This window comes from Bombus pyrosoma, linkage group LG8 (genome assembly GCF_014825855.1).
Source record: "Bombus pyrosoma isolate SC7728 linkage group LG8, ASM1482585v1, whole genome shotgun sequence".
Taxonomy (NCBI): domain Eukaryota; kingdom Metazoa; phylum Arthropoda; class Insecta; order Hymenoptera; family Apidae; genus Bombus; species Bombus pyrosoma.
This window is the reverse complement of record NC_057777.1, coordinates 7,831,251-7,849,296: the sequence shown is the minus strand read 5'-3', so window position 1 is coordinate 7,849,296 and position 18,046 is coordinate 7,831,251. Positions and strand designations below refer to the sequence as shown.

The 18,046-nt window shown below is 33.6% G+C and overlaps 3 protein-coding genes across 6 annotated transcripts; 2 read left to right on the top strand and 1 right to left on the bottom strand.

Moving 5' to 3' along the window:
• Positions 1-88: 88 nt before the first annotated feature.
• LOC122569958 (plant intracellular Ras-group-related LRR protein 1-like) lies at positions 89-5,797 on the bottom strand. Of its 4 annotated transcripts, XM_043731671.1 has the most exons (10): positions 5,449-5,797; positions 4,646-4,874; positions 3,932-4,182; positions 3,646-3,835; positions 2,246-2,401; positions 1,987-2,131; positions 1,045-1,149; positions 889-971; positions 763-827; positions 89-674 (listed from the first exon to the last, which is right to left on the bottom strand). In XM_043731671.1, the coding sequence occupies exons 1-10, from the start codon at positions 5,629-5,631 to the stop codon at positions 621-623; spliced, it is 1,461 nt and encodes a 486-aa protein (XP_043587606.1). In that variant the 5' UTR covers positions 5,632-5,797; the 3' UTR covers positions 89-620. The 4 variants fall into 4 exon arrangements, with proteins under 4 accessions (XP_043587606.1, XP_043587607.1, XP_043587604.1 ...); XM_043731672.1 differs by lacking the exons at positions 89-674; positions 763-827; positions 1,045-1,149 and having other exon boundaries at positions 866-1,014; XM_043731669.1 differs by lacking the exons at positions 89-674; positions 763-827 and having other exon boundaries at positions 873-1,899.
• Positions 5,798-6,132: 335 nt separating this feature from the next.
• Positions 6,133-11,946, top strand: LOC122570124 (transcription elongation factor SPT5). The gene is made up of 11 exons (XM_043732041.1): positions 6,133-6,545; positions 7,479-7,561; positions 7,633-7,888; positions 7,961-8,193; positions 8,266-8,764; positions 8,851-9,199; positions 9,276-9,862; positions 10,000-10,352; positions 10,434-10,832; positions 10,912-11,087; positions 11,487-11,946. The coding sequence occupies exons 1-11, from the start codon at positions 6,322-6,324 to the stop codon at positions 11,727-11,729; spliced, it is 3,402 nt and encodes a 1,133-aa protein (XP_043587976.1). The 5' UTR covers positions 6,133-6,321; the 3' UTR covers positions 11,730-11,946.
• Positions 11,947-12,081: 135 nt separating this feature from the next.
• Positions 12,082-17,362, top strand: LOC122570125. The gene is made up of 12 exons (XM_043732042.1): positions 12,082-12,403; positions 12,566-12,710; positions 13,679-14,063; positions 14,646-14,738; positions 14,865-14,946; positions 15,016-15,187; positions 15,693-15,774; positions 15,855-15,968; positions 16,058-16,217; positions 16,603-16,827; positions 17,066-17,135; positions 17,214-17,362. Exons 1-12 carry the CDS (start codon positions 12,339-12,341, stop codon positions 17,280-17,282), a joined length of 1,662 nt encoding a protein of 553 aa, XP_043587977.1. The 5' UTR covers positions 12,082-12,338; the 3' UTR covers positions 17,283-17,362.
• Positions 17,363-18,046: the final 684 nt, after the last annotated feature.

The following is an 18,046-nucleotide window of genomic DNA, read 5'->3' as shown; positions in this document are numbered from 1 at the left end:
TATATATATATATATATATATTGTCAAATATATAATTTTAGTTAACTCTGTTAATTCAGTGTTAATTTCAACTAACCACCTCTGTCATCTTAACAGACACAGAGGAACGACTAATTCGCGGCGTCGATTTTCTAAATCGTAGCGAGAATTTACGCCTCCCGCTGACGCGCTTTCCTCGCGATCGCGTCTCTCCGCGAACGGTCGTAACACAGTGAGTTGCTGTGGGTAGTCTCAGTAACAGTTGAGTGTGGGTATTCATGGGAGAACCCAGCTTTCTCGTTAGGGAAATGTTCGCTTTCTCCGTAATTAGTACGAACGCATAATAAACCCAAGGGTCTCTAAAAAGCCGTTATAGACCGAAAATATTTATGGGATTAGGAATTCCTTTAAGGCAAACATGTAAATTAATAGCATATAACGGAACAATGACTTTAAAATGTTAACGTTTTACGGGGGTCATTAGGTTTATTGAGGGACTGAAGGACGGCGAGAATGCAGATGTCCCACGCGACGTAACAGTATGTTAGTCCATCAAGTGCACAGAACCAAAATAGAAACTAATTTTATAATTATAATAATAATATTATAATTTTTAGATTGTAGAGCAAAAAGTTTATCACTTACGCCGGTGGTATAAATTTTTGCTTGTCCTTTTTTCTTGATCCCAAATTTTTCTATAGTTTAAATTAATAGATGTACAATCAAATCTTTCGTAAATCTTTATAAGAGAACTGCTAAAAAAAGTTAAAAAACAAATCTCACCAGCTTGGAACTTTGTTTGAATATCGAGTCGTAGTCTCCGACATCGAAACCAAACGGGATATCATCTGTTAAATAAATATTTTATTTAACTATAAAATAATGTAATTAAGTCTTTTTTTATAGTACCTGCGTTTCTTTTCATTGCCTTTTCCATAGCTTTGCTATAACTCCTTTTATCCCGTCTCCATTCTTTTAAAACATTTTCATCCCTAAACAATTACGGGATTGTTGTAAAAAATGAGATGTATTTTACTGAAACAGGGAAAATGAAGATAATCTTACTTTATCTTTTGAAGTAGCGCTGTTTGTCTGGCAAACAATTCTCTTAGCTTGGAGAACCATAACAAACGATGTTCCACTGCAATGTTTGCACCTTTATTTTCACATCTACGTTCAAGAATTAATGGCAATTAATTGTAAAGTAGAAGTTAATAAAATTTAGACTTTTTATCGTTTCAATATAACATATATATGTGCATACATATATAGCTACAGAAATCATCAGTTTATTGAAAATTCTTACTAAAGGATAACAGGGTATTAATTAATTTTAAACATATTTTGGGATGAAATGTATATATTCAATTTTAGTACTTAATTTTTTATACATTTTATAATCCAAAAGCTTCTGTTTTTAAGTGGAACAAATTTTTATTCTTCATTTATTTACGTACATAAATACTTTAACTACTTGTTTCTGTACTATGTAAATAATTCAACTATTTATTTATTCCTATATAATTTTCTAAACATGACAGTATCCAGTTTGGATCGTTTAATCTCATTGGATTTAATTTAAATTTATTTCCATCGTTTGTAACAATATGAAAAATACGTTCAAAATTTTCTGTAGAATCTTTATATCTCTTACTGTTTCCTAACAATGTATTATTTTCCGATATAGCTGTTTTAATTTTATTAATACTTCTACATTCTTTTTCCATTGAATTAGAGTAAGTTTTCAAAAATTTTATATTCTTTCGGACATAAAGAGATCTCGGAGATGGGCCCATCAAATGTAAGACTTTATTATTCATTTTATCGATTTCATCATCGATTTCCTTATTGTTAAAACCGTTTATACTTTCCAAAACATATTTATATTCTAATTTTTTATCGATCTTGGAATTGGTTACTCTTTGCAAGTAGAAATCATAGAAAGATTTAGATATTTTTTGTAAAGAATTATTATTATCCAGAAATATTGGTTTTTCATGATAATACCTGTTACTGGGCTTATACGATTTACGTTTTTCCCTTGTAGATACATTCCTGTTAGAAATAGTGTTCTTCAATGGTATAATTTTCTTCTTATTTTTTCGTGGAGATTGATAACATAGAATCGTCGACAACGTTGGTCCGATTTTGTCTGAAAATTCATCATTTTACCTTATGGGCCTTCTTAATTACTAAATATATATACTCTTTTTTATTGATAACTATAGCTACATATATAAATTTATTTACGTGGAAATACACCTACTTTCCTTGGTTTCTACCCGTTCCTCAGGATGCGCATTATTCCATTCCATTCGTAAAAATTTCAAAATAGCCACGCAACCAGAAGCCACGATATCTTTCGGCGGCGTGACAAGCGGGTTCTGTGTCACTTGAAGGGTCTTCAAATTGGGCAAGGTGCCTAAAATTAGACGTTATGAGTGTTACGGCCCGTAACTCTCATAAACTATAATCCATCCCTCGGTTAAGACGACCGCTAGCTGTCCATTAACCGATCTAATTAATCTAATTAACCGAACCATAATAATCCTAAGGAACAGTCATAAAACGAAGTATTTCTACTTTACCGTTAGGGCTCTTAATTGCTGCAAAACATCTTTCAAGTTGGGACATTCCTTAGGGTTATTTCTTAATCCGGTGTAAAATGGGAAAAATAGGTTTTCGCTTGTTCAATGACCATTTCCAAACACAAGCAATCATTGGTGGGCCGAGCAGCGCTCATCACTGGTTTAGTATAAATACCGTCGTTACAGAACATGACTTGAATTGTGTTTTGTGACCAATCAGCATCTTCACGTGTACTCCATTCCGTTAATATCTTAACCTATATTCTATCAGTCGACGTATTAACTATTGTATCAAAAACATGTATTGTACGAGAAGAAGTTGTTGGAATAAAAGATTAACCTCTTAATTATAGTCAGTTAAACATTCCTATTATCTTAATAGAAATAGGGGATCAACTGATTCGATCGTCAAATCGTAATGAGAATTTACGACTCTCGTTGGCGCGCCTCTTCGCTCCTCGCAAAACAGTGGAACAATAAGATTAAACGTTTTTGGTAAAGTGTGGGAGCTCAGGCAGCAAATTTATTTGATAAGAAGAAATATATCATTAACATGTTTTGCAATATGATAATTCAAAGAATTATGTTCGAGCTGATATTTTTTCAAATATATTTATGCTTGTTCGAAATTTTGAATGGCCGTCCGTTTATAACACAGATGGGTCCTACCCTTTCTTTGGTAAATTCCGAATTACCTATCCTGCCCGAGCTAATTATAAACCTAATTACTCAAATAGATTACTCATGAATAATTTCCAGCTGGGAAGGACAATGAACGAACGAGACCGTACCGTGCGATAACATCACATAATTTACTTTTATACAAGTGCAAATAAAGTACTAAATTACACTAACACTTGATCTATTAAGCCTCCACCACCTTGAGCGTTAAGTAATTACGCGTTATTACGAGGTACGCGATATCAACTGATCGGTTTGACCTGACCGGTTGCTCTTTAGTCGATAATTCGCAATAATGCTTATTCTTTTACAAATTATTCGTTCACATTATGAATGTAGATGAAATACTGAAAAGGAAAAGGTGAAAAAAATTGAAAAGTTTTCAATGAATGCTTACAAAGTTCCAACGGTAGATTTTCCACTCTGTTTCCTTGAAGTAGAATCGTTTCTAAGCACATGTGCCCTTTGATACTAGCTGGGAAAGAAGAGAGTTGATTATTTCTGACATCTAACCACTCCAAGTACATTAAACAACTGAAAACTTCGTCAGGAATTTCGATCAAACCGTTGTTCGACAAATACAACATCTAGAAACAAAACAAAAAGATTTATTTAAAATCTAAAGACATACCGAGGAAGTTTTCGTTAACATTTCAGTTCAATTACTTGAAAAGATTAAGTACCCTTAAATGCGGAAAGTTGTTCAATATTTCCGTGGGAAATTGTTTCAAGTCCATATTGGAAAAGTCTACGAATATTTCATCGTATACGGGTTCCTTTTTTAGCGCTAATGGTGGTAAACTTATAGTACTCTTTGAAGATTTTCGTGATTCTTTCACTGTTGCGGAAGAAGCTTCTGAAGCATTATCCGGATCGATGAATGCTAAGCTTAAATCATTTTTCTTTGTATCCTTTACTTTGTTTATTATTGTTCCTATAATGAAAGATATAGTAAATATTTGTTTACGTACGATTAAATTAAATATTGAAACCTCATTGCAATATTTTTAAGGCTTAAGGCAAGTCCAGAGAAAGATACACATACATACATATACGCATTCATACATACAGATAGTACACATATATACAGTGAACGGAGGTCGTAAATCTTACAACTTTTATCGACGCCACGATTTCACGTTAAAATTCCCTGTAGGATTAGCTAGGATGATAGGGGTAGTAGTTTGCAATTAACGTGATGATTGAAATTGAATTGAAACTTATGTCGATTAACGTAAAGTTATTGCTGCAAGAAGAGTCAGAATTTCTTGGTTGTATAGATATAAAGATAAAAACTCTGAGTCGGTGTATGAGATACGTAAAACCGCGTACGACTTTTTCTTTTTAACAGAACTTGGTTGAAACATAGAGTATTTATTTGATATAAATGTTCATACCTAGACCTTCGATATTCTGTTCAATACAATCCGAAGGGTTGTCGTTTGCTGATTGCTCATGTAGCACATTTTCGAAAATATTGCACATAATATTCGGCCCAAAATCGATATCTTTCAAATCGAAAGCTTCATCATCATTGTATGCATCTTCCATGCTGTTTAGAACTCGCGAAGATCGTGCGTACAATTCGTTCGCAATACTTAGTTTCCGATTTTCATCTTCGTCTTTCTACGAACGATCACGTATAAAACGATTATGGAAACATAAATTACGATCAATGTTATAAAATAAGAATAAATTAAATGTTCTTCTTCTCTGTAAGCTGTAAGCGATTATTATTTTGTTAGCAATAAGCAAAAGTAAAGTGGTAATGAATAAAATTAGTTCTTTTTATAGTAATTAAACAACTGCAAAAAAAGGAATTTCTTGTTTATTCGTCTTTAAAAATCGCTAATTTCACTTTAAAAATATATTTGATAACATTGTGAAAGAAGAATTTTCTAGCATATTTTCGTTACGCTTTTTAATTACAAAGAATTAAATAACATTAATAACATTAATGGTAAAAAATTAAAAACAATAAATATTTTGTATTTCTATCATTGTTTTTCTGAAGTAATAATATAATCTTGACTAAACCATCCTATTAATTAATGATTAATAATATGAATAATAAATGAATAATAATAAGTATTAAGACTAATTAAACTAAAAAAATAAAAATATACTATGTCCATTGATATTAACAATGACAATAACGTCAAATTAAATGAACAATTAGAAATTATACAGATTTGACTACCTGAGACTCTACATCAGACACATTTTCTTCCTTGATGGTTAAGGAGGTTTGTTCAGTAACTTGTTTCTTCTCTTCGTTCTTTATATTTTGGATACAACGATTAATCGACAAACACCTTTTGCTATTCGATTCTACGCCGAGTCCGTAATATTGGGTTAATAAATCTCTAGCCAAATCGGACATGACGTTGGATAAGTATTTTTACTATTTTAGCAAAAGAGAAATCGTTTTTAGAAACTGAGGGTGATAATTCAACAATGGTTAACTAGATCGATTATTATTCCTGTTTATTCATTGCCTAGGTGACGAGATACTTAGATTATATATACCACGTATTATTTTTACTAGAAACGAGAAATATATTTCTTATATTAAATTTCATTTTCTTTAGTTTGAAAAGCATTATTTTCGTAATTTAATATCACGTTTCTAATTCAAAATTCTGAACGTATTATACTTGATATAATAAAATAAAATAAAATAAAATAAAATAAAATAAAATAAAATAAAATAAAATAAAATAAAATAATTTTGATATGTATAAAAGGATGTGCTAAAAGAATGAAATAATAAATAATTGTAGTTTCTGATCCTACGTTGAATCTGCAAATAATAAGTATATATGTATACGTATATATACGCCACGCATGCGCAGGGTGTCTATTCGTCTTCCATCTTGCGGTGGTTCAGTCTCATTGGAGTCGTCTACGAGTTATGACTAGAAGCGTTCGTGGTTACGGCTAGTTACATACTACGTGCTTTGTATAGGTTATTTCGTACAAGTGCTGTGTTAACCAGTGCCCTAACCAACTCGTCATTTCATAGTGTACCATTATTCATATTTAAGTGAATTGGATATAATTTCCGTGTGGAATGTCGGATTCAGAGGCGAGCAATCTATCAGACAATGAAAGCGATCGAGGAGTTGGTGGCAGTGAAAGTGATCAAGAAGATAATCATTCAGTGAAATCCGCAGCTGGCAGCGATGGTGGAAACGCTGGTGAAAGATCACGTAGCGCCTCTCGCAGTAGAAGTCCGTCCAGGTCGCGATCGAGGAGTCCACACAGGTGGCGATCACGGTCTCGATCAGCCAGCGGGTAAGATTAATACTTATTTTATGTATATTTTATGAGAAAACTCCATTTTGAAGCACACCGAGCTCGTGACCTATTTGTACGTCATATGATAGTTTTTAACGAGTAGAGTTCAAAAATATCAATTTAAAGCACGCACATTATTGTTTAATAAACTACATGCTTGTAAAATTTGTACGTAATTTATTTAATTTTAATTTAAATTTACAATTTACCTGGGTGCCATTTTGAGATTTCGGATAATTAACACGACCATATTTATGATCATGGCTGATACAGTGAGTTGTGTCAGTGACTCTATATATATAAATGCACGTGATAGTTATTTCAAAAATAAAATCAAATTTATCTAATCAAAGGATAATACAGTATTTCTTGAAACTCAATTGTACTGATTTATGGAAGCATATTGTTTTTGGATTGTCGTCATTAAAGACATTATCAAGTTAATGTTATTGATGGAAGGAACTACCACAAAAATTTGTATAGACAGTCGATAAGACTGTTGTAATTAAAATCTAATGCAACTAAATTGAAACTCTAATTCATTTATTTACAAATTTAATCTTATGTTAGTTGATTTATTGTTTTCTGCAAATAAACAATTGAAATTGTATTGTTACCGCTATTCGACCTATTTGTTTCAGTTATATGTATATAGTACAAAAACTACATGCTCTTTAAAATGAAGTTCTGTTCATAAATAATTTATATAAACATAAACCATATTATTTGAAGAAATAAAATATTGAAACAATTATTATATTTTTTTTTAATGCTTTTGTAATTACACATTGAGTTTATATTTCTATATGGAATACTTGTATATTATTCCTAGCTGTATATGTTGGATAAAAATTCTGAAATAGATTTTATAGCATATCATGTTGCTTATTAAAAATGGAATTGATTTAAAAAGATTTATTGAATTTTCAGTTCGGAGGATGGTAGAGGAGATGAAGCAGAGGAAGCAAGATCTGGTGATGAAGAGATGGTGGAGCCTGAGGAAGAACCTGAAGGTAAATGACAAAGCATATAAATACATATATAAATTTCTTTTATCATATTATTTATTTTAATTCTTGTTTAGGGGAAGATTTGGAAGGAAGTAGCGAATATGATGAGGAAGAAGAAGAGGAGGATGATGATAGACCTCGTAGGAAAAGGAGGAAAGACAAATATCGTGATTTTATCATAGACGAAGCTGAAGTAGATGATGAAGTTGAAGATGATGACGAATGGGAAGAAGGTGCGCAAGAAATTGGTATCGTTGGAAATGAAGTGGACGAGTTGGGTCCTACTGCCAGAGAAATTGAAGGCAGGCGTAGAGGAACTAATCTTTGGGAGTAAGTACCTTAAATCTATTCAAATCCTTTAAGATTTTTAGTCCTTAAGCTAATTTTTACAAATTTTCACAGTTCTCAAAAGGAAGATGAAATAGAAGAATATCTTAGAAAGAAGTATGCAGATGAATCTATCGCTACTCGGCATTTTGGTGATGGCGGTGAAGAAATGAGTGACGAAATCACACAACAAACTTTACTACCAGGTGTGAAAGATCCAAATCTGTGGATGGTAAAATGCCGTATTGGAGAAGAAAAAGCAACAGTACTATTGTTAATGCGAAAATTTATAACATACCAATATTCAAGTACGTAGTAAGTCAGAATCACTTTAAATTTCTGTTTCTCGAAAATATTTCTAATTTCAAAACCTATTTTAGATGAACCTCTTCAAATAAAATCTATTGTCGCACCTGAAGGAGTAAAGGGTTATATTTACATAGAAGCGTACAAACAACCACACGTAAAGGCAGCCATCGAAAACGTAGGAAATCTAAGAATGGGTATTTGGAAACAACAGATGGTACCGATCAAAGAGATGACTGATGTGTTACGTGTAGTTAAAGAACAGACAGGCTTAAAAGCGAAACAATGGGTTAGACTTAAAAGAGGCATTTATAAAGATGACATAGCTCAAGTTGACTATGTTGACTTGGCACAAAATCAGGTTCATTTGAAATTGTTGCCCAGAATTGATTATACTAGACCACGTGGAGCTTTGAGAACAGCACAAAGCGAATCTGAAGCCTTAAAACGCAAGAGAAAGAGAAGACCAACAGCCAAACCGTTTGACCCCGAAGCAATTCGTGCTATCGGAGGAGAAGTCACTAGCGATGGTGACTTCTTGATTTTCGAAGGAAATAGATATAGTAGAAAAGGGTATGTGTCAACGTGAATTATTTATTTTGCCATTGCAACAGTACCATCTTAAGTATATGTGAATGAATTTAAATATTGTGTTTCAGATTTTTGTATAAAAATTTTACCACAAGTGCGATTATCGCAGAGGGTGTGAAACCAACATTATCTGAACTAGAAAGGTTCGAGGAGGCTCCTGAGGGTGTCGAATTAGATTTAAGCGGAACTCCAGGAACTGGTGCGGGTAATAAAGAAGATGCGACGGTGACCCATTCTTTCAGTACAGGGGACAATGTCGAAGTATGCGAGGGAGAATTGATTAACTTGCAAGGAAAAATTGTCTCTATAGATGGAAACATGATTATGGTTATGCCAAAACATGAGGAACTTAGAGAAGCCTTAGAATTTCAAGCATCTGAATTACGAAAATATTTCACTATGGGCGACCACGTTAAAGTAAATATCAATGACTAGCGAATATAAAGAAAAACTCATGTATAATATAGAATTTATATGAAGGAATTATTTGCAGGTTGTTGCAGGAAGATATGAGGGTGATACCGGTTTAATAGTTCGAGTCGAACAAAATAGAGTAGTTTTGTTTTCTGATCTTTCAATGCATGAATTAGAAGTGCTTCCGAGAGATCTACAACTTTGTTCGGATATGGCAACTGGAGTAGACAGTTTAGGTCAATTCCAATGGGGTGATTTAGTACAGCTAGACGCACAAACTGTAGGTGTAATTGTTCGATTGGAGCGTGAAAATTTTCACGTACTCTCAATGCATGGCAAGGTTATAGAAGCTAGACCTCAGGGACTCACAAAGAGACGCGAGAATAGAAATGCGGTGGCGTTAGACTCACAACAGAACACTATACAAAGGAAAGACATTGTCAAAGTGGTGGATGGTCCACACGCTGGAAGGGGTGGAGAAATAAAACATTTGTACAGAAGCTTCGCATTTTTGCATTCGCGAATGTTCGTTGACAACGGTGGAATCTTCGTTTGCAAAACGAGACATTTGCAACTTTCTGGTGGAAATAAGTCCAATATATCGTCTATATCACCTGTGGCAGGATTCATGTCTCCAAGAATAGCTTCGCCAATGCATCCTAGTGGGTGAGTAACATTTCGTTATTTCCTATTTTGAACAAAATGGTGAAACATTTTTTTTATTATATTCAAAATAATTCTTTTCTAATTAATAATTCCCTTCTGTTTTAATTCTTTCCTTAAATTTTCTATCTTTTTTATAGAGGTGGCTTCGGAAGAGGTGGCGGAGGTGGAAGAGGTAGAGGTCGTGGTGGTGGAGCTAGACGTGACAGAGAATTGATAGGAACCACTATCAAAATAACTGGCGGGCCGTATAAGGGAAATGTTGGAATAGTAAAAGACGCTACAGAGACAACTGCTCGTGTAGAATTACACTCCACCTGTCAGACCATCTCCGTGGACAGGTCTCACATTGCGAACGTTGCTGTACTCACAAAGGATGGTGGTTTCAGCAGCTACAACAGGACACCAGCATATGGTGGCGGACAGACACCCATGTATGCTAGAGATGGATCGAAAACACCCATGCATGGCTCTCAAACACCAATGTACGAAAGTAAGTGTTTGAAACAGATGTACAAGCATGCAAGTATATGATTAAATTCAATGAACTAATCTTAATATTCTAAACTCGCAGATGGTTCTCGTACACCTCATTATGGCTCGATGACGCCATCCCACGATGGTTCACGCACACCGGGACAATCTGGTGCCTGGGATCCAGCTGTTACCAATACTCCTGCCAGAACGAACGATTTTGATGGATACAGTATGGAAGAAGGCGGATCTCCAGGTTATGCGCCAGGTTATCCTTCAACTGGACCATTCACGCCACAAACACCTGGCACGATGTACGGTTCGGAGCAGAGCTTCAGTTCATATCAACCGAGTCCTAGCCCGGCAGGAAGTGCCACTGCAAGTCCAAGTCCTACAGGATACGTTGCAACTCCCTCGCCAAGTGGTACTGGATATACTACTAGTCCGCATGGAGCCTTTGCCACGCCTTCACCCATGGGTTACAGTCCTATGACTCCAGGTAAATGCTTTTCTTTATTTAAGCACTTTAGAAGTCAAGATTAGAATGTTCGTTAAAACTATTACTCTTTATTTTCCAGGAGTTGCAGGTAGTCCATACAATCCACAGACACCAGGCGCCGGTCTAGATACAAGTGTCGGTTCTGGAATCATTGGAGGAACCGAATGGCACACAACAGATATTGAAGTTCGAATTCGTGACTCTCATCAAGATCCTGCGTTAGCTGGCCAGCAAGGTGTTATTCGGGGAATATCCGTGAGTATTCTACCTCTTGATTAATAAAACTAGTTTTATGTAGTTTATAATTAGACTGCGGATGTTTATACAAGTACATGTCTATGTAAATGCAATCAAAGAAGCAGAATCTAATCAGAGATTTATTTCATCCACTAAATATTTGTTATAAAGAGTATTATACTGTGGATATTTTGTATACGATGTTTCGTATATTGTATGTATTATATGTATTTTTGTGTTTTCAAATTTTCTATAAATGTATAAACATCTAGTTATAATGTACACTAATTTTGCTATACTTTTTTTTATATTTCTTTCGATTTTCATTTATTATTTTTTTATTATATATACTATTATTTTTATTTTATTATCTTTTTATTTCAAATCTGTTAACTACTTACATATATGTATGAACAGGGTGGCATGTGTGCAATCTTCCTACCTGTAGAAGACAGAGTAGTGAATTTGATTTGCGAGGAGTTAGAACCGGTAGTTCCATCGCGAGGTGACCGAGTCAAAGTGATTATCGGAGAAGACAGAGAAGCAGTAGGCACTCTGCTATCCATAGATAACCAAGAAGGTGTAGTGAAATTGAACAAGGACGAAGTGAAAATGTTGCACTTGCGGTTTTTGTGCAAGATGAAGGCATCGAATACATAATTTTTCATTCCAAGACAATTTCCTAAATAGATGGGAAGGAGAAATCCATAAAGACAATTTTAATAAGGGGAGCAAATTCGAAAGATTTATAATGAAAATTTTGCGAATAACATTGATGATTTTGCGTTGTATTTCTTGTTATGTTCGAAAGTAGCATCTAAATTATGTAATTATTAAATGTATATATATATAAATAAATATATATATATATTGTAAAGAGTTTTTAATCTTTTCCTAATATTTTAACTTTTTCCAAGATGTTATAAAAACCGGGATAAGTTATATGGTTATGTATACTTACAATCAGTTGTGTATAAAATAGTTCACCAATTTTTATACATTGTAAAGATGAATTGTAATATAAACACGTCTAAGTACGAAAAGAAAACGGAGTTCTCAATCTTCATTTAATCGAAGACAAAATCGAAGCTATTATACCTATCAAACGTTTGTACTCTTAAAATTATTCACAATTTACAACTTATTAATCTGAAGACAGTCGCATAACAAACGAGAGGAAGTCGTGACGAAATGATTAGGGAACACTCAAGGGATCGGCATAAATTTTCCAAGGGAAAGTCGTACTAATCGGGATTTACCGATTGGATTATGAAATCATGCTTTCTATGGTTCTTTCCGGTATTTATTGCAACTATTCTCGTTAATATAGAAAGGTATATAAACATAAACATCAACATCATACTTGTTTTATTTATTTATGTTTTTTTTAACTGTACAATTAGAAGAATGTTATTATTAATTAATTATATGAAACTGAGACTATAACATTTCATTTAAAAATATATGCTTCATTTCGTTACTGTTGCGAATGTTAGGGTAATGGGTGTTAATACTTTCAAACATGAACAAAACATTGGCACGGTGTTATTTGAGAAAAGTGATACAGCTAAACATTGTTGGACCACGGAGGAATTTATTATCTTGAATAGTCGACGAATGTTTCAAGATCTTTTACCAAAGGTACGGCTCTCCTTAACCTAGTTTTGCTAGTTACGAATCACCAAAATTGTATTCTTTTATCCTATACAGTTTATTTTAACATAAAATATTCTAAACATCATTATTGCTTTTTTTGCATATTTTTTATCTTCTTTATAATATGTTGTGTGTTTGTGATCATTTCATTTTTGGTGTACCAATAAATTTTTAATAAAGGAAATAATAATACTTCAATCAAATACATATATTTTATAACGTATGTATAATTCATATTATTCTTCAATAAATCTCTAAAATGTATTTTTTCATATGCAACTAATAATAAATTACCTACTTTTTTTAAACAAAATTTATTCACTATCACTTGTACATATACGTTAAACATAATAAAAATGCTCAAATTAAAAATGAATTACTAACGGACAATTCTGTATTTAAAGAAGAAGATATGAAGCGGTGTTATCTTAAATAATGATACAAATTTATTTGTGACCAACAGATAATTTTTCTCTGAACGGAATCATTATTCAAAAATAAATCTCGGAACTTCGTTATTCTTGAAAGGTTGCCGAACTTTGTTGGGTATAATATCGGGTTATACTCGTGGTACAGATTATAGTTCCAACCTAAGTAAGACAAATTGCATCGAAATTTAAGTTTAAAAATATTGTAATAATGTTTAGTTTCAGCAATAGCTTGAGCTTCAATGTTTCAATGAAGACTACCAAATATAAATTATGTTTCAATAATTCCCTCTTAATATGGTGTTATAGCGATAAATAGTTGAGGACTGTTTAAATATCCACAAAAATATCGCAAAACGATAAAGTGTTAACACCGCAAATAGCTTCAATGTATCATCCTTCCATCAAACGTATCATCCTATCCACTTTAAAAAAAAGCTTGAAATCGTTCCATCATCGATTCCTCTTCAAAAAAATATCCATGTGTCTATACCGTGCCCATCTATGGTTACTCTGATTCTCCAGGTGAAAGTTCTAAATTATGAGAACGATCGGTACATCGCGTTGCTGATGGATTACTTTCACATTTGTCTGGAAAACGTGCGTAAGCTGTCGATAGGAAAAACGAAGCACCTGATGCTGAAAGCCCTGGCGGACACGATGGGCGGCTACTTGCAGGTTTACATTTTGCCCCTCACCAAACACTCCTATTACGCGGGCAACGTAAAGTACCGAAATGCTAGAAAACTATTCGAACTGTACGAACAGCTGAAGGTTTTTTTACGAAGCAACGGAGCTGGTTGGCTAAATCCTTCGAAGAAGATAAAACAGACGAAGATTCAAGCGATAGTGATTACGTCGCCGAAATCGTCGTCGGTTGCTTGCGACGGGGTTATTACTTACTCTGCATGTAAGAATATGATTATTAGCTTTCGTAAAGTATTCATGGGCATTTTAAGCAATTCGATAGTGATTGTTTCAATCGAAAGTTTGGAGAAAATAGTTTTGTTTGTAGATGGAATGGAGTAGATTGCTAGGATACTGTAATGGGTTTATTTGGTACTAATTTGGAGGGAAGTTTCACAGATGCAAGTGTTGAAATGGTTATGAGAGATGGCAGTACTATGTACCAACACAGAAAAATAACAATTTTACATTTATCGTGTATGTACAAGTTTAAAAAGTTTGGAGGAACATAATTATAGACATTATTCCGTTATTGTTTATTTCGTATATTGATTGAAATTGAATCTTGGATTTATGAATCGGAATGTGAATATAACGTAATTAACAAAATTTATGGGCTTGTGTCGAAATATGTAGATAATGATATGTATGATAACAGTAACTGTAATTATTTGTACTGTAGATAGTGTAAAGATAATGATAATAGTAACATTATTCTTAGCTATTATGTAGCTAAAGTTCAAACAATTTTTAAGCTAGTTTCCATGCAATGATCAGTTTGATATAACTATTATTTATTTATTAGCTTCGATCGCTAACAGACGAGAGACGAAACGTTTCACATTCAAGCAGAAAAAGAGGCATGTTTCGAAGCACAAAATTAAAAGTACAAATCCGAGTGAGTTCACCAGAATTAATACAAAAACCAAATACTTGCTAAGTATAATGTATCCCTAATTTCAATAAACAATCCAATACTAGAAAGACGATATTTGTTTAAACATAATATTATCATTATTTGAAGGGCACAAAGACGAATCTGATCGAGACAACGAATCGATTATCATCCCTCTTCCTTTCCTGGACGACGATACACAGCCAAATAGGTATTGACAACTCGAACCATTTCCTTCCATCGTCAATATTAACGATATTAAAATAGCATTTTTCTTCAGTATCGCGTTACCTTTTAAGAAGAACACCTTGCAGTCTTTATACAGTGAACGATCGACTTTTGCATTGGTCAAATACTACATAGCTAGCGTGAAGTGCATCGTCTCGAAATCGAAAGAAAAAACTGAGCTGGAGGCCTTCAATCGGGAGTTTTACGATTGGCTGCAGCAATCCGTACGTTGTGAGTCGCTGTGATCGAAAGTGGCAATCTTCCTTACATATCATAAATACTTAAGGGAATTGTTCAATTACAATCATGAAACCTTTTCCTCGCAAAACATTTTATAACCATCATTAAACAATGGTATAAATGGTTAAACGATATTTTTTAACATATTTCATGCAATATCATATTGTTCAAGGTTTCTCAGATTGGGGTTAGGTTATTTTGTGCAATTCAGTTTGAGTAATGCTGTTCTAAAATTGATTGCGTGAACGATGTTTATCTGAAATTCTCTAATTTAATACAACAGCAATACTGAGCTGCATTGCATACAGAATGTCTACATATAATTAGGTTTCGTTTCTTTAATTATGCCTATTAAAATGTAAATTTTCATAAATATTTACAGCCTATCAATCAGTGTTTTAATAATTAAGGTTCTACCATAGCTTTATCTGATTCTACATTGCTCAAACTTGAGCAACAACCATTAGACGACTCTCATCACCTTTTCAGGTGCAACGACACCTTGATGATGAGAAATGGTACCCGGCGTTCGGCGGTGTATTGAGGGTGATCGCCTCGTTGGAGGAAGCAGGTACGTCACTCGATTCTTTTCCTTATTAGCAATTTTCTAGCGCTGGATGTTCCCTATAACCCATCGTTTTTCCATGTCAGGCGCGGGAACCGGTCCCACGAAGGGAGCAAAAAGCGGAACGTATGAGATTATGCCCAAAACAGGCATGCAACAAACTATTGAGCCCGAGGAAGCCGTGCCACCTCTGTACAAAGGTGACGAGAGAAAGCAGCCCTTCAATCGCCGTCGAATTTCTTATTGGTTTCTGCTTTCTAACATTGTCTCGTTCCTTCCTTCGTTCTAGAAGAGGAAACGGGAGTCCCACTAGGAACGGCCGAATTAATATCGATTGCAGTGGTGAGCGCGTTACTAGTGTGGTTGCTGGTGGGCTTGAGCTTGGTCTGCTACAGATTCCTTACGAAACACTCGGACGAGTGCGTCTCATATGAACCACAGGATCCTCCGTATGTTTTAGTAAACATTCTTTTTACAGAGAAAAATTTTTTACGGCGAAAAATATACTGAATCATATTTTACATATTTCACAAGGGTGGAATTTTATTAAAATACAATGTTATAATATACGAAGAGACATGATAAATGATATTCCTCGCTGTTTACAGAAGGACAATTTTAAAATTCAATATCTTCTCAAACAATTTCACATCAAAATATTTTATAGTGATTTGAGATTAAAAGAAAATCAAAGCGATAAAAAACAAATACAATGATTTTTTGATGAATTTTTCCATAGATTTTAAAATTCCATTAAAATTTCCTTTATCCAATTTAGTGATATTACATATAAACGGCTTTTTTGAAAGAAAATTTCCTATTTTTCTAATTTAGAGTTGCTGTTTTGTACGAAAATAAAGAATACTGCCAACCTGATACGTGTCCAACACAATCATCTCGTAAGAGTTTGCTGGAAAGAATTAAGAATTATTGGAAGAACAGGTTTGGTAAATGTCATGGAGGTTGTCAAGATCGTATGGACGAGGAACGTTGTTTAGCCGCAATTAGTTATACTAGCAAAGACACGATCGACGTTAGTCATAGTAGCAGAAGTTATCAGTAAGTATTTATTTAATATTTATTGATTATCACTTTAGAAAATCAATTTCCTGCGATTAATTTATTATTCTCAAAGATTTATGTGTTGTAATAAGTAAATTTAAAATAATGATTGGATAATTATTTCGCAGAGCATTTGATTTTTCTCTGCTTGTTATAAAGATTGATAGCAAATCTAAAACAGGCTCTAAAAAGTTATTTAAGCCTTAAGCAATTATATCTTTTATTATTTTTTCAGGAAAAGGAAAATAAACAAATCGGTTTCAGCGATGTTATCGTGTCATCGAAAGGAGCATGTGCCCATCAGAGTACGTAATTTTAATTATTCAAATTGTTATTAATTACATGGATGAGATATAACTGTAAATTCAATTGAATTTTTGTAGAAAGTTTGTTATAGTTCGGATGGCTCGTTAACCACGAATACGGAGAGTCCGGAGAGCAAACCCAGATAATAAAAGGTTACAAGTTTTCATTTATCTTTTAATATATCCCTTTTTAGTATGTACGACGTAATAAATACAATCAATTACAAATAAAATCACCTTTCTAATTATTGCTATCTAAGTATAATAATTTTTAAATATGTTATATAATAACTAGGTATTTTTATCCCTTTGATAGTGTAATAAAGTTTTAATGTTATGATGATGTGAATGAACGATTTAGAAAATAATTATTTCTTTATCGTTACAAGACTTTATATTTTCAATATCGGAAAAAATACGTAATGTAATATAAGAATACGTCCATTTAAACAAAAAATTAAGATATTTTTGTGATTTCCTCCATAAAATTTCAAAAAATCTCTAACTTTTGGTCCTTACATACGATTTATCATGTTTTTTTTTTGCGTGATCTTTATACATAATTTGTCAATCTAGAAAAAACCTTTATTGCCCCAAAAAATGATTAAACATAAGTTAAAAGAATTTTTTTATCTCGAATCCCCGTCAAGAATGACAAGGTGGGCAGTTCGTTATCATAGGGGACGCGAGACGGCAGTTTTAATTTTATTACAACCGCGTTCTGCAGAGGCGGCTAGCAGTCGATTGCACTTTGTTATGCCGGCCGCGTACGTGCGGATTGCATTCAATGAATGCACGTTCCCGAAGCGTGCAGCCGAAGAGCCACGCGCTGCAACTTGTTGCAACCGGGCCGCGGAGTCGAATGCCGGCGTCTCCTGGTTTATCAAACGCGTCGCAACAGCAGCGCCATC

What these genes read in the sequence shown, in the direction of transcription:
- LOC122570124 (XM_043732041.1), top strand. Translation starts at nt 6,322, where the DNA reads ATGTCGGATTCAGAGGCGAGCAATCTATCAGACAATGAAAGCGATCGA. An exon ending in GCCTGAGGAAGAACCTGAAG is followed by an intron (nt 7,562 to 7,632) that starts GTAAATGACAAA and finishes ATTCTTGTTTAG; the next exon opens with GGGAAGATTTGGAAGGAAGT. An exon ending in GTGTTATTCGGGGAATATCC is followed by an intron (nt 11,088 to 11,486) that starts GTGAGTATTCTA and finishes ATGTATGAACAG; the next exon opens with GGTGGCATGTGTGCAATCTT.
- LOC122569958 (XM_043731668.1), bottom strand. Translation starts at nt 5,631, where the DNA reads ATGTCCGATTTGGCTAGAGATTTATTAACCCAATATTACGGACTCGGC. An exon ending in TGTCTGATGTAGAGTCTCAG is followed by an intron (nt 4,875 to 5,448) that starts GTAGTCAAATCT and finishes GATCGTTCGTAG; the next exon opens with AAAGACGAAGATGAAAATCG. An exon ending in ACAGAATATCGAAGGTCTAG is followed by an intron (nt 4,183 to 4,645) that starts GTATGAACATTT and finishes CTTTCATTATAG; the next exon opens with GAACAATAATAAACAAAGTA.
- LOC122570125 (XM_043732042.1), top strand. Translation starts at nt 12,339, where the DNA reads ATGAAATCATGCTTTCTATGGTTCTTTCCGGTATTTATTGCAACTATT. An exon ending in ACGATTGGCTGCAGCAATCC is followed by an intron (nt 15,188 to 15,692) that starts GTACGTTGTGAG and finishes TCACCTTTTCAG; the next exon opens with GTGCAACGACACCTTGATGA. An exon ending in CGCCTCGTTGGAGGAAGCAG is followed by an intron (nt 15,775 to 15,854) that starts GTACGTCACTCG and finishes TTTCCATGTCAG; the next exon opens with GCGCGGGAACCGGTCCCACG.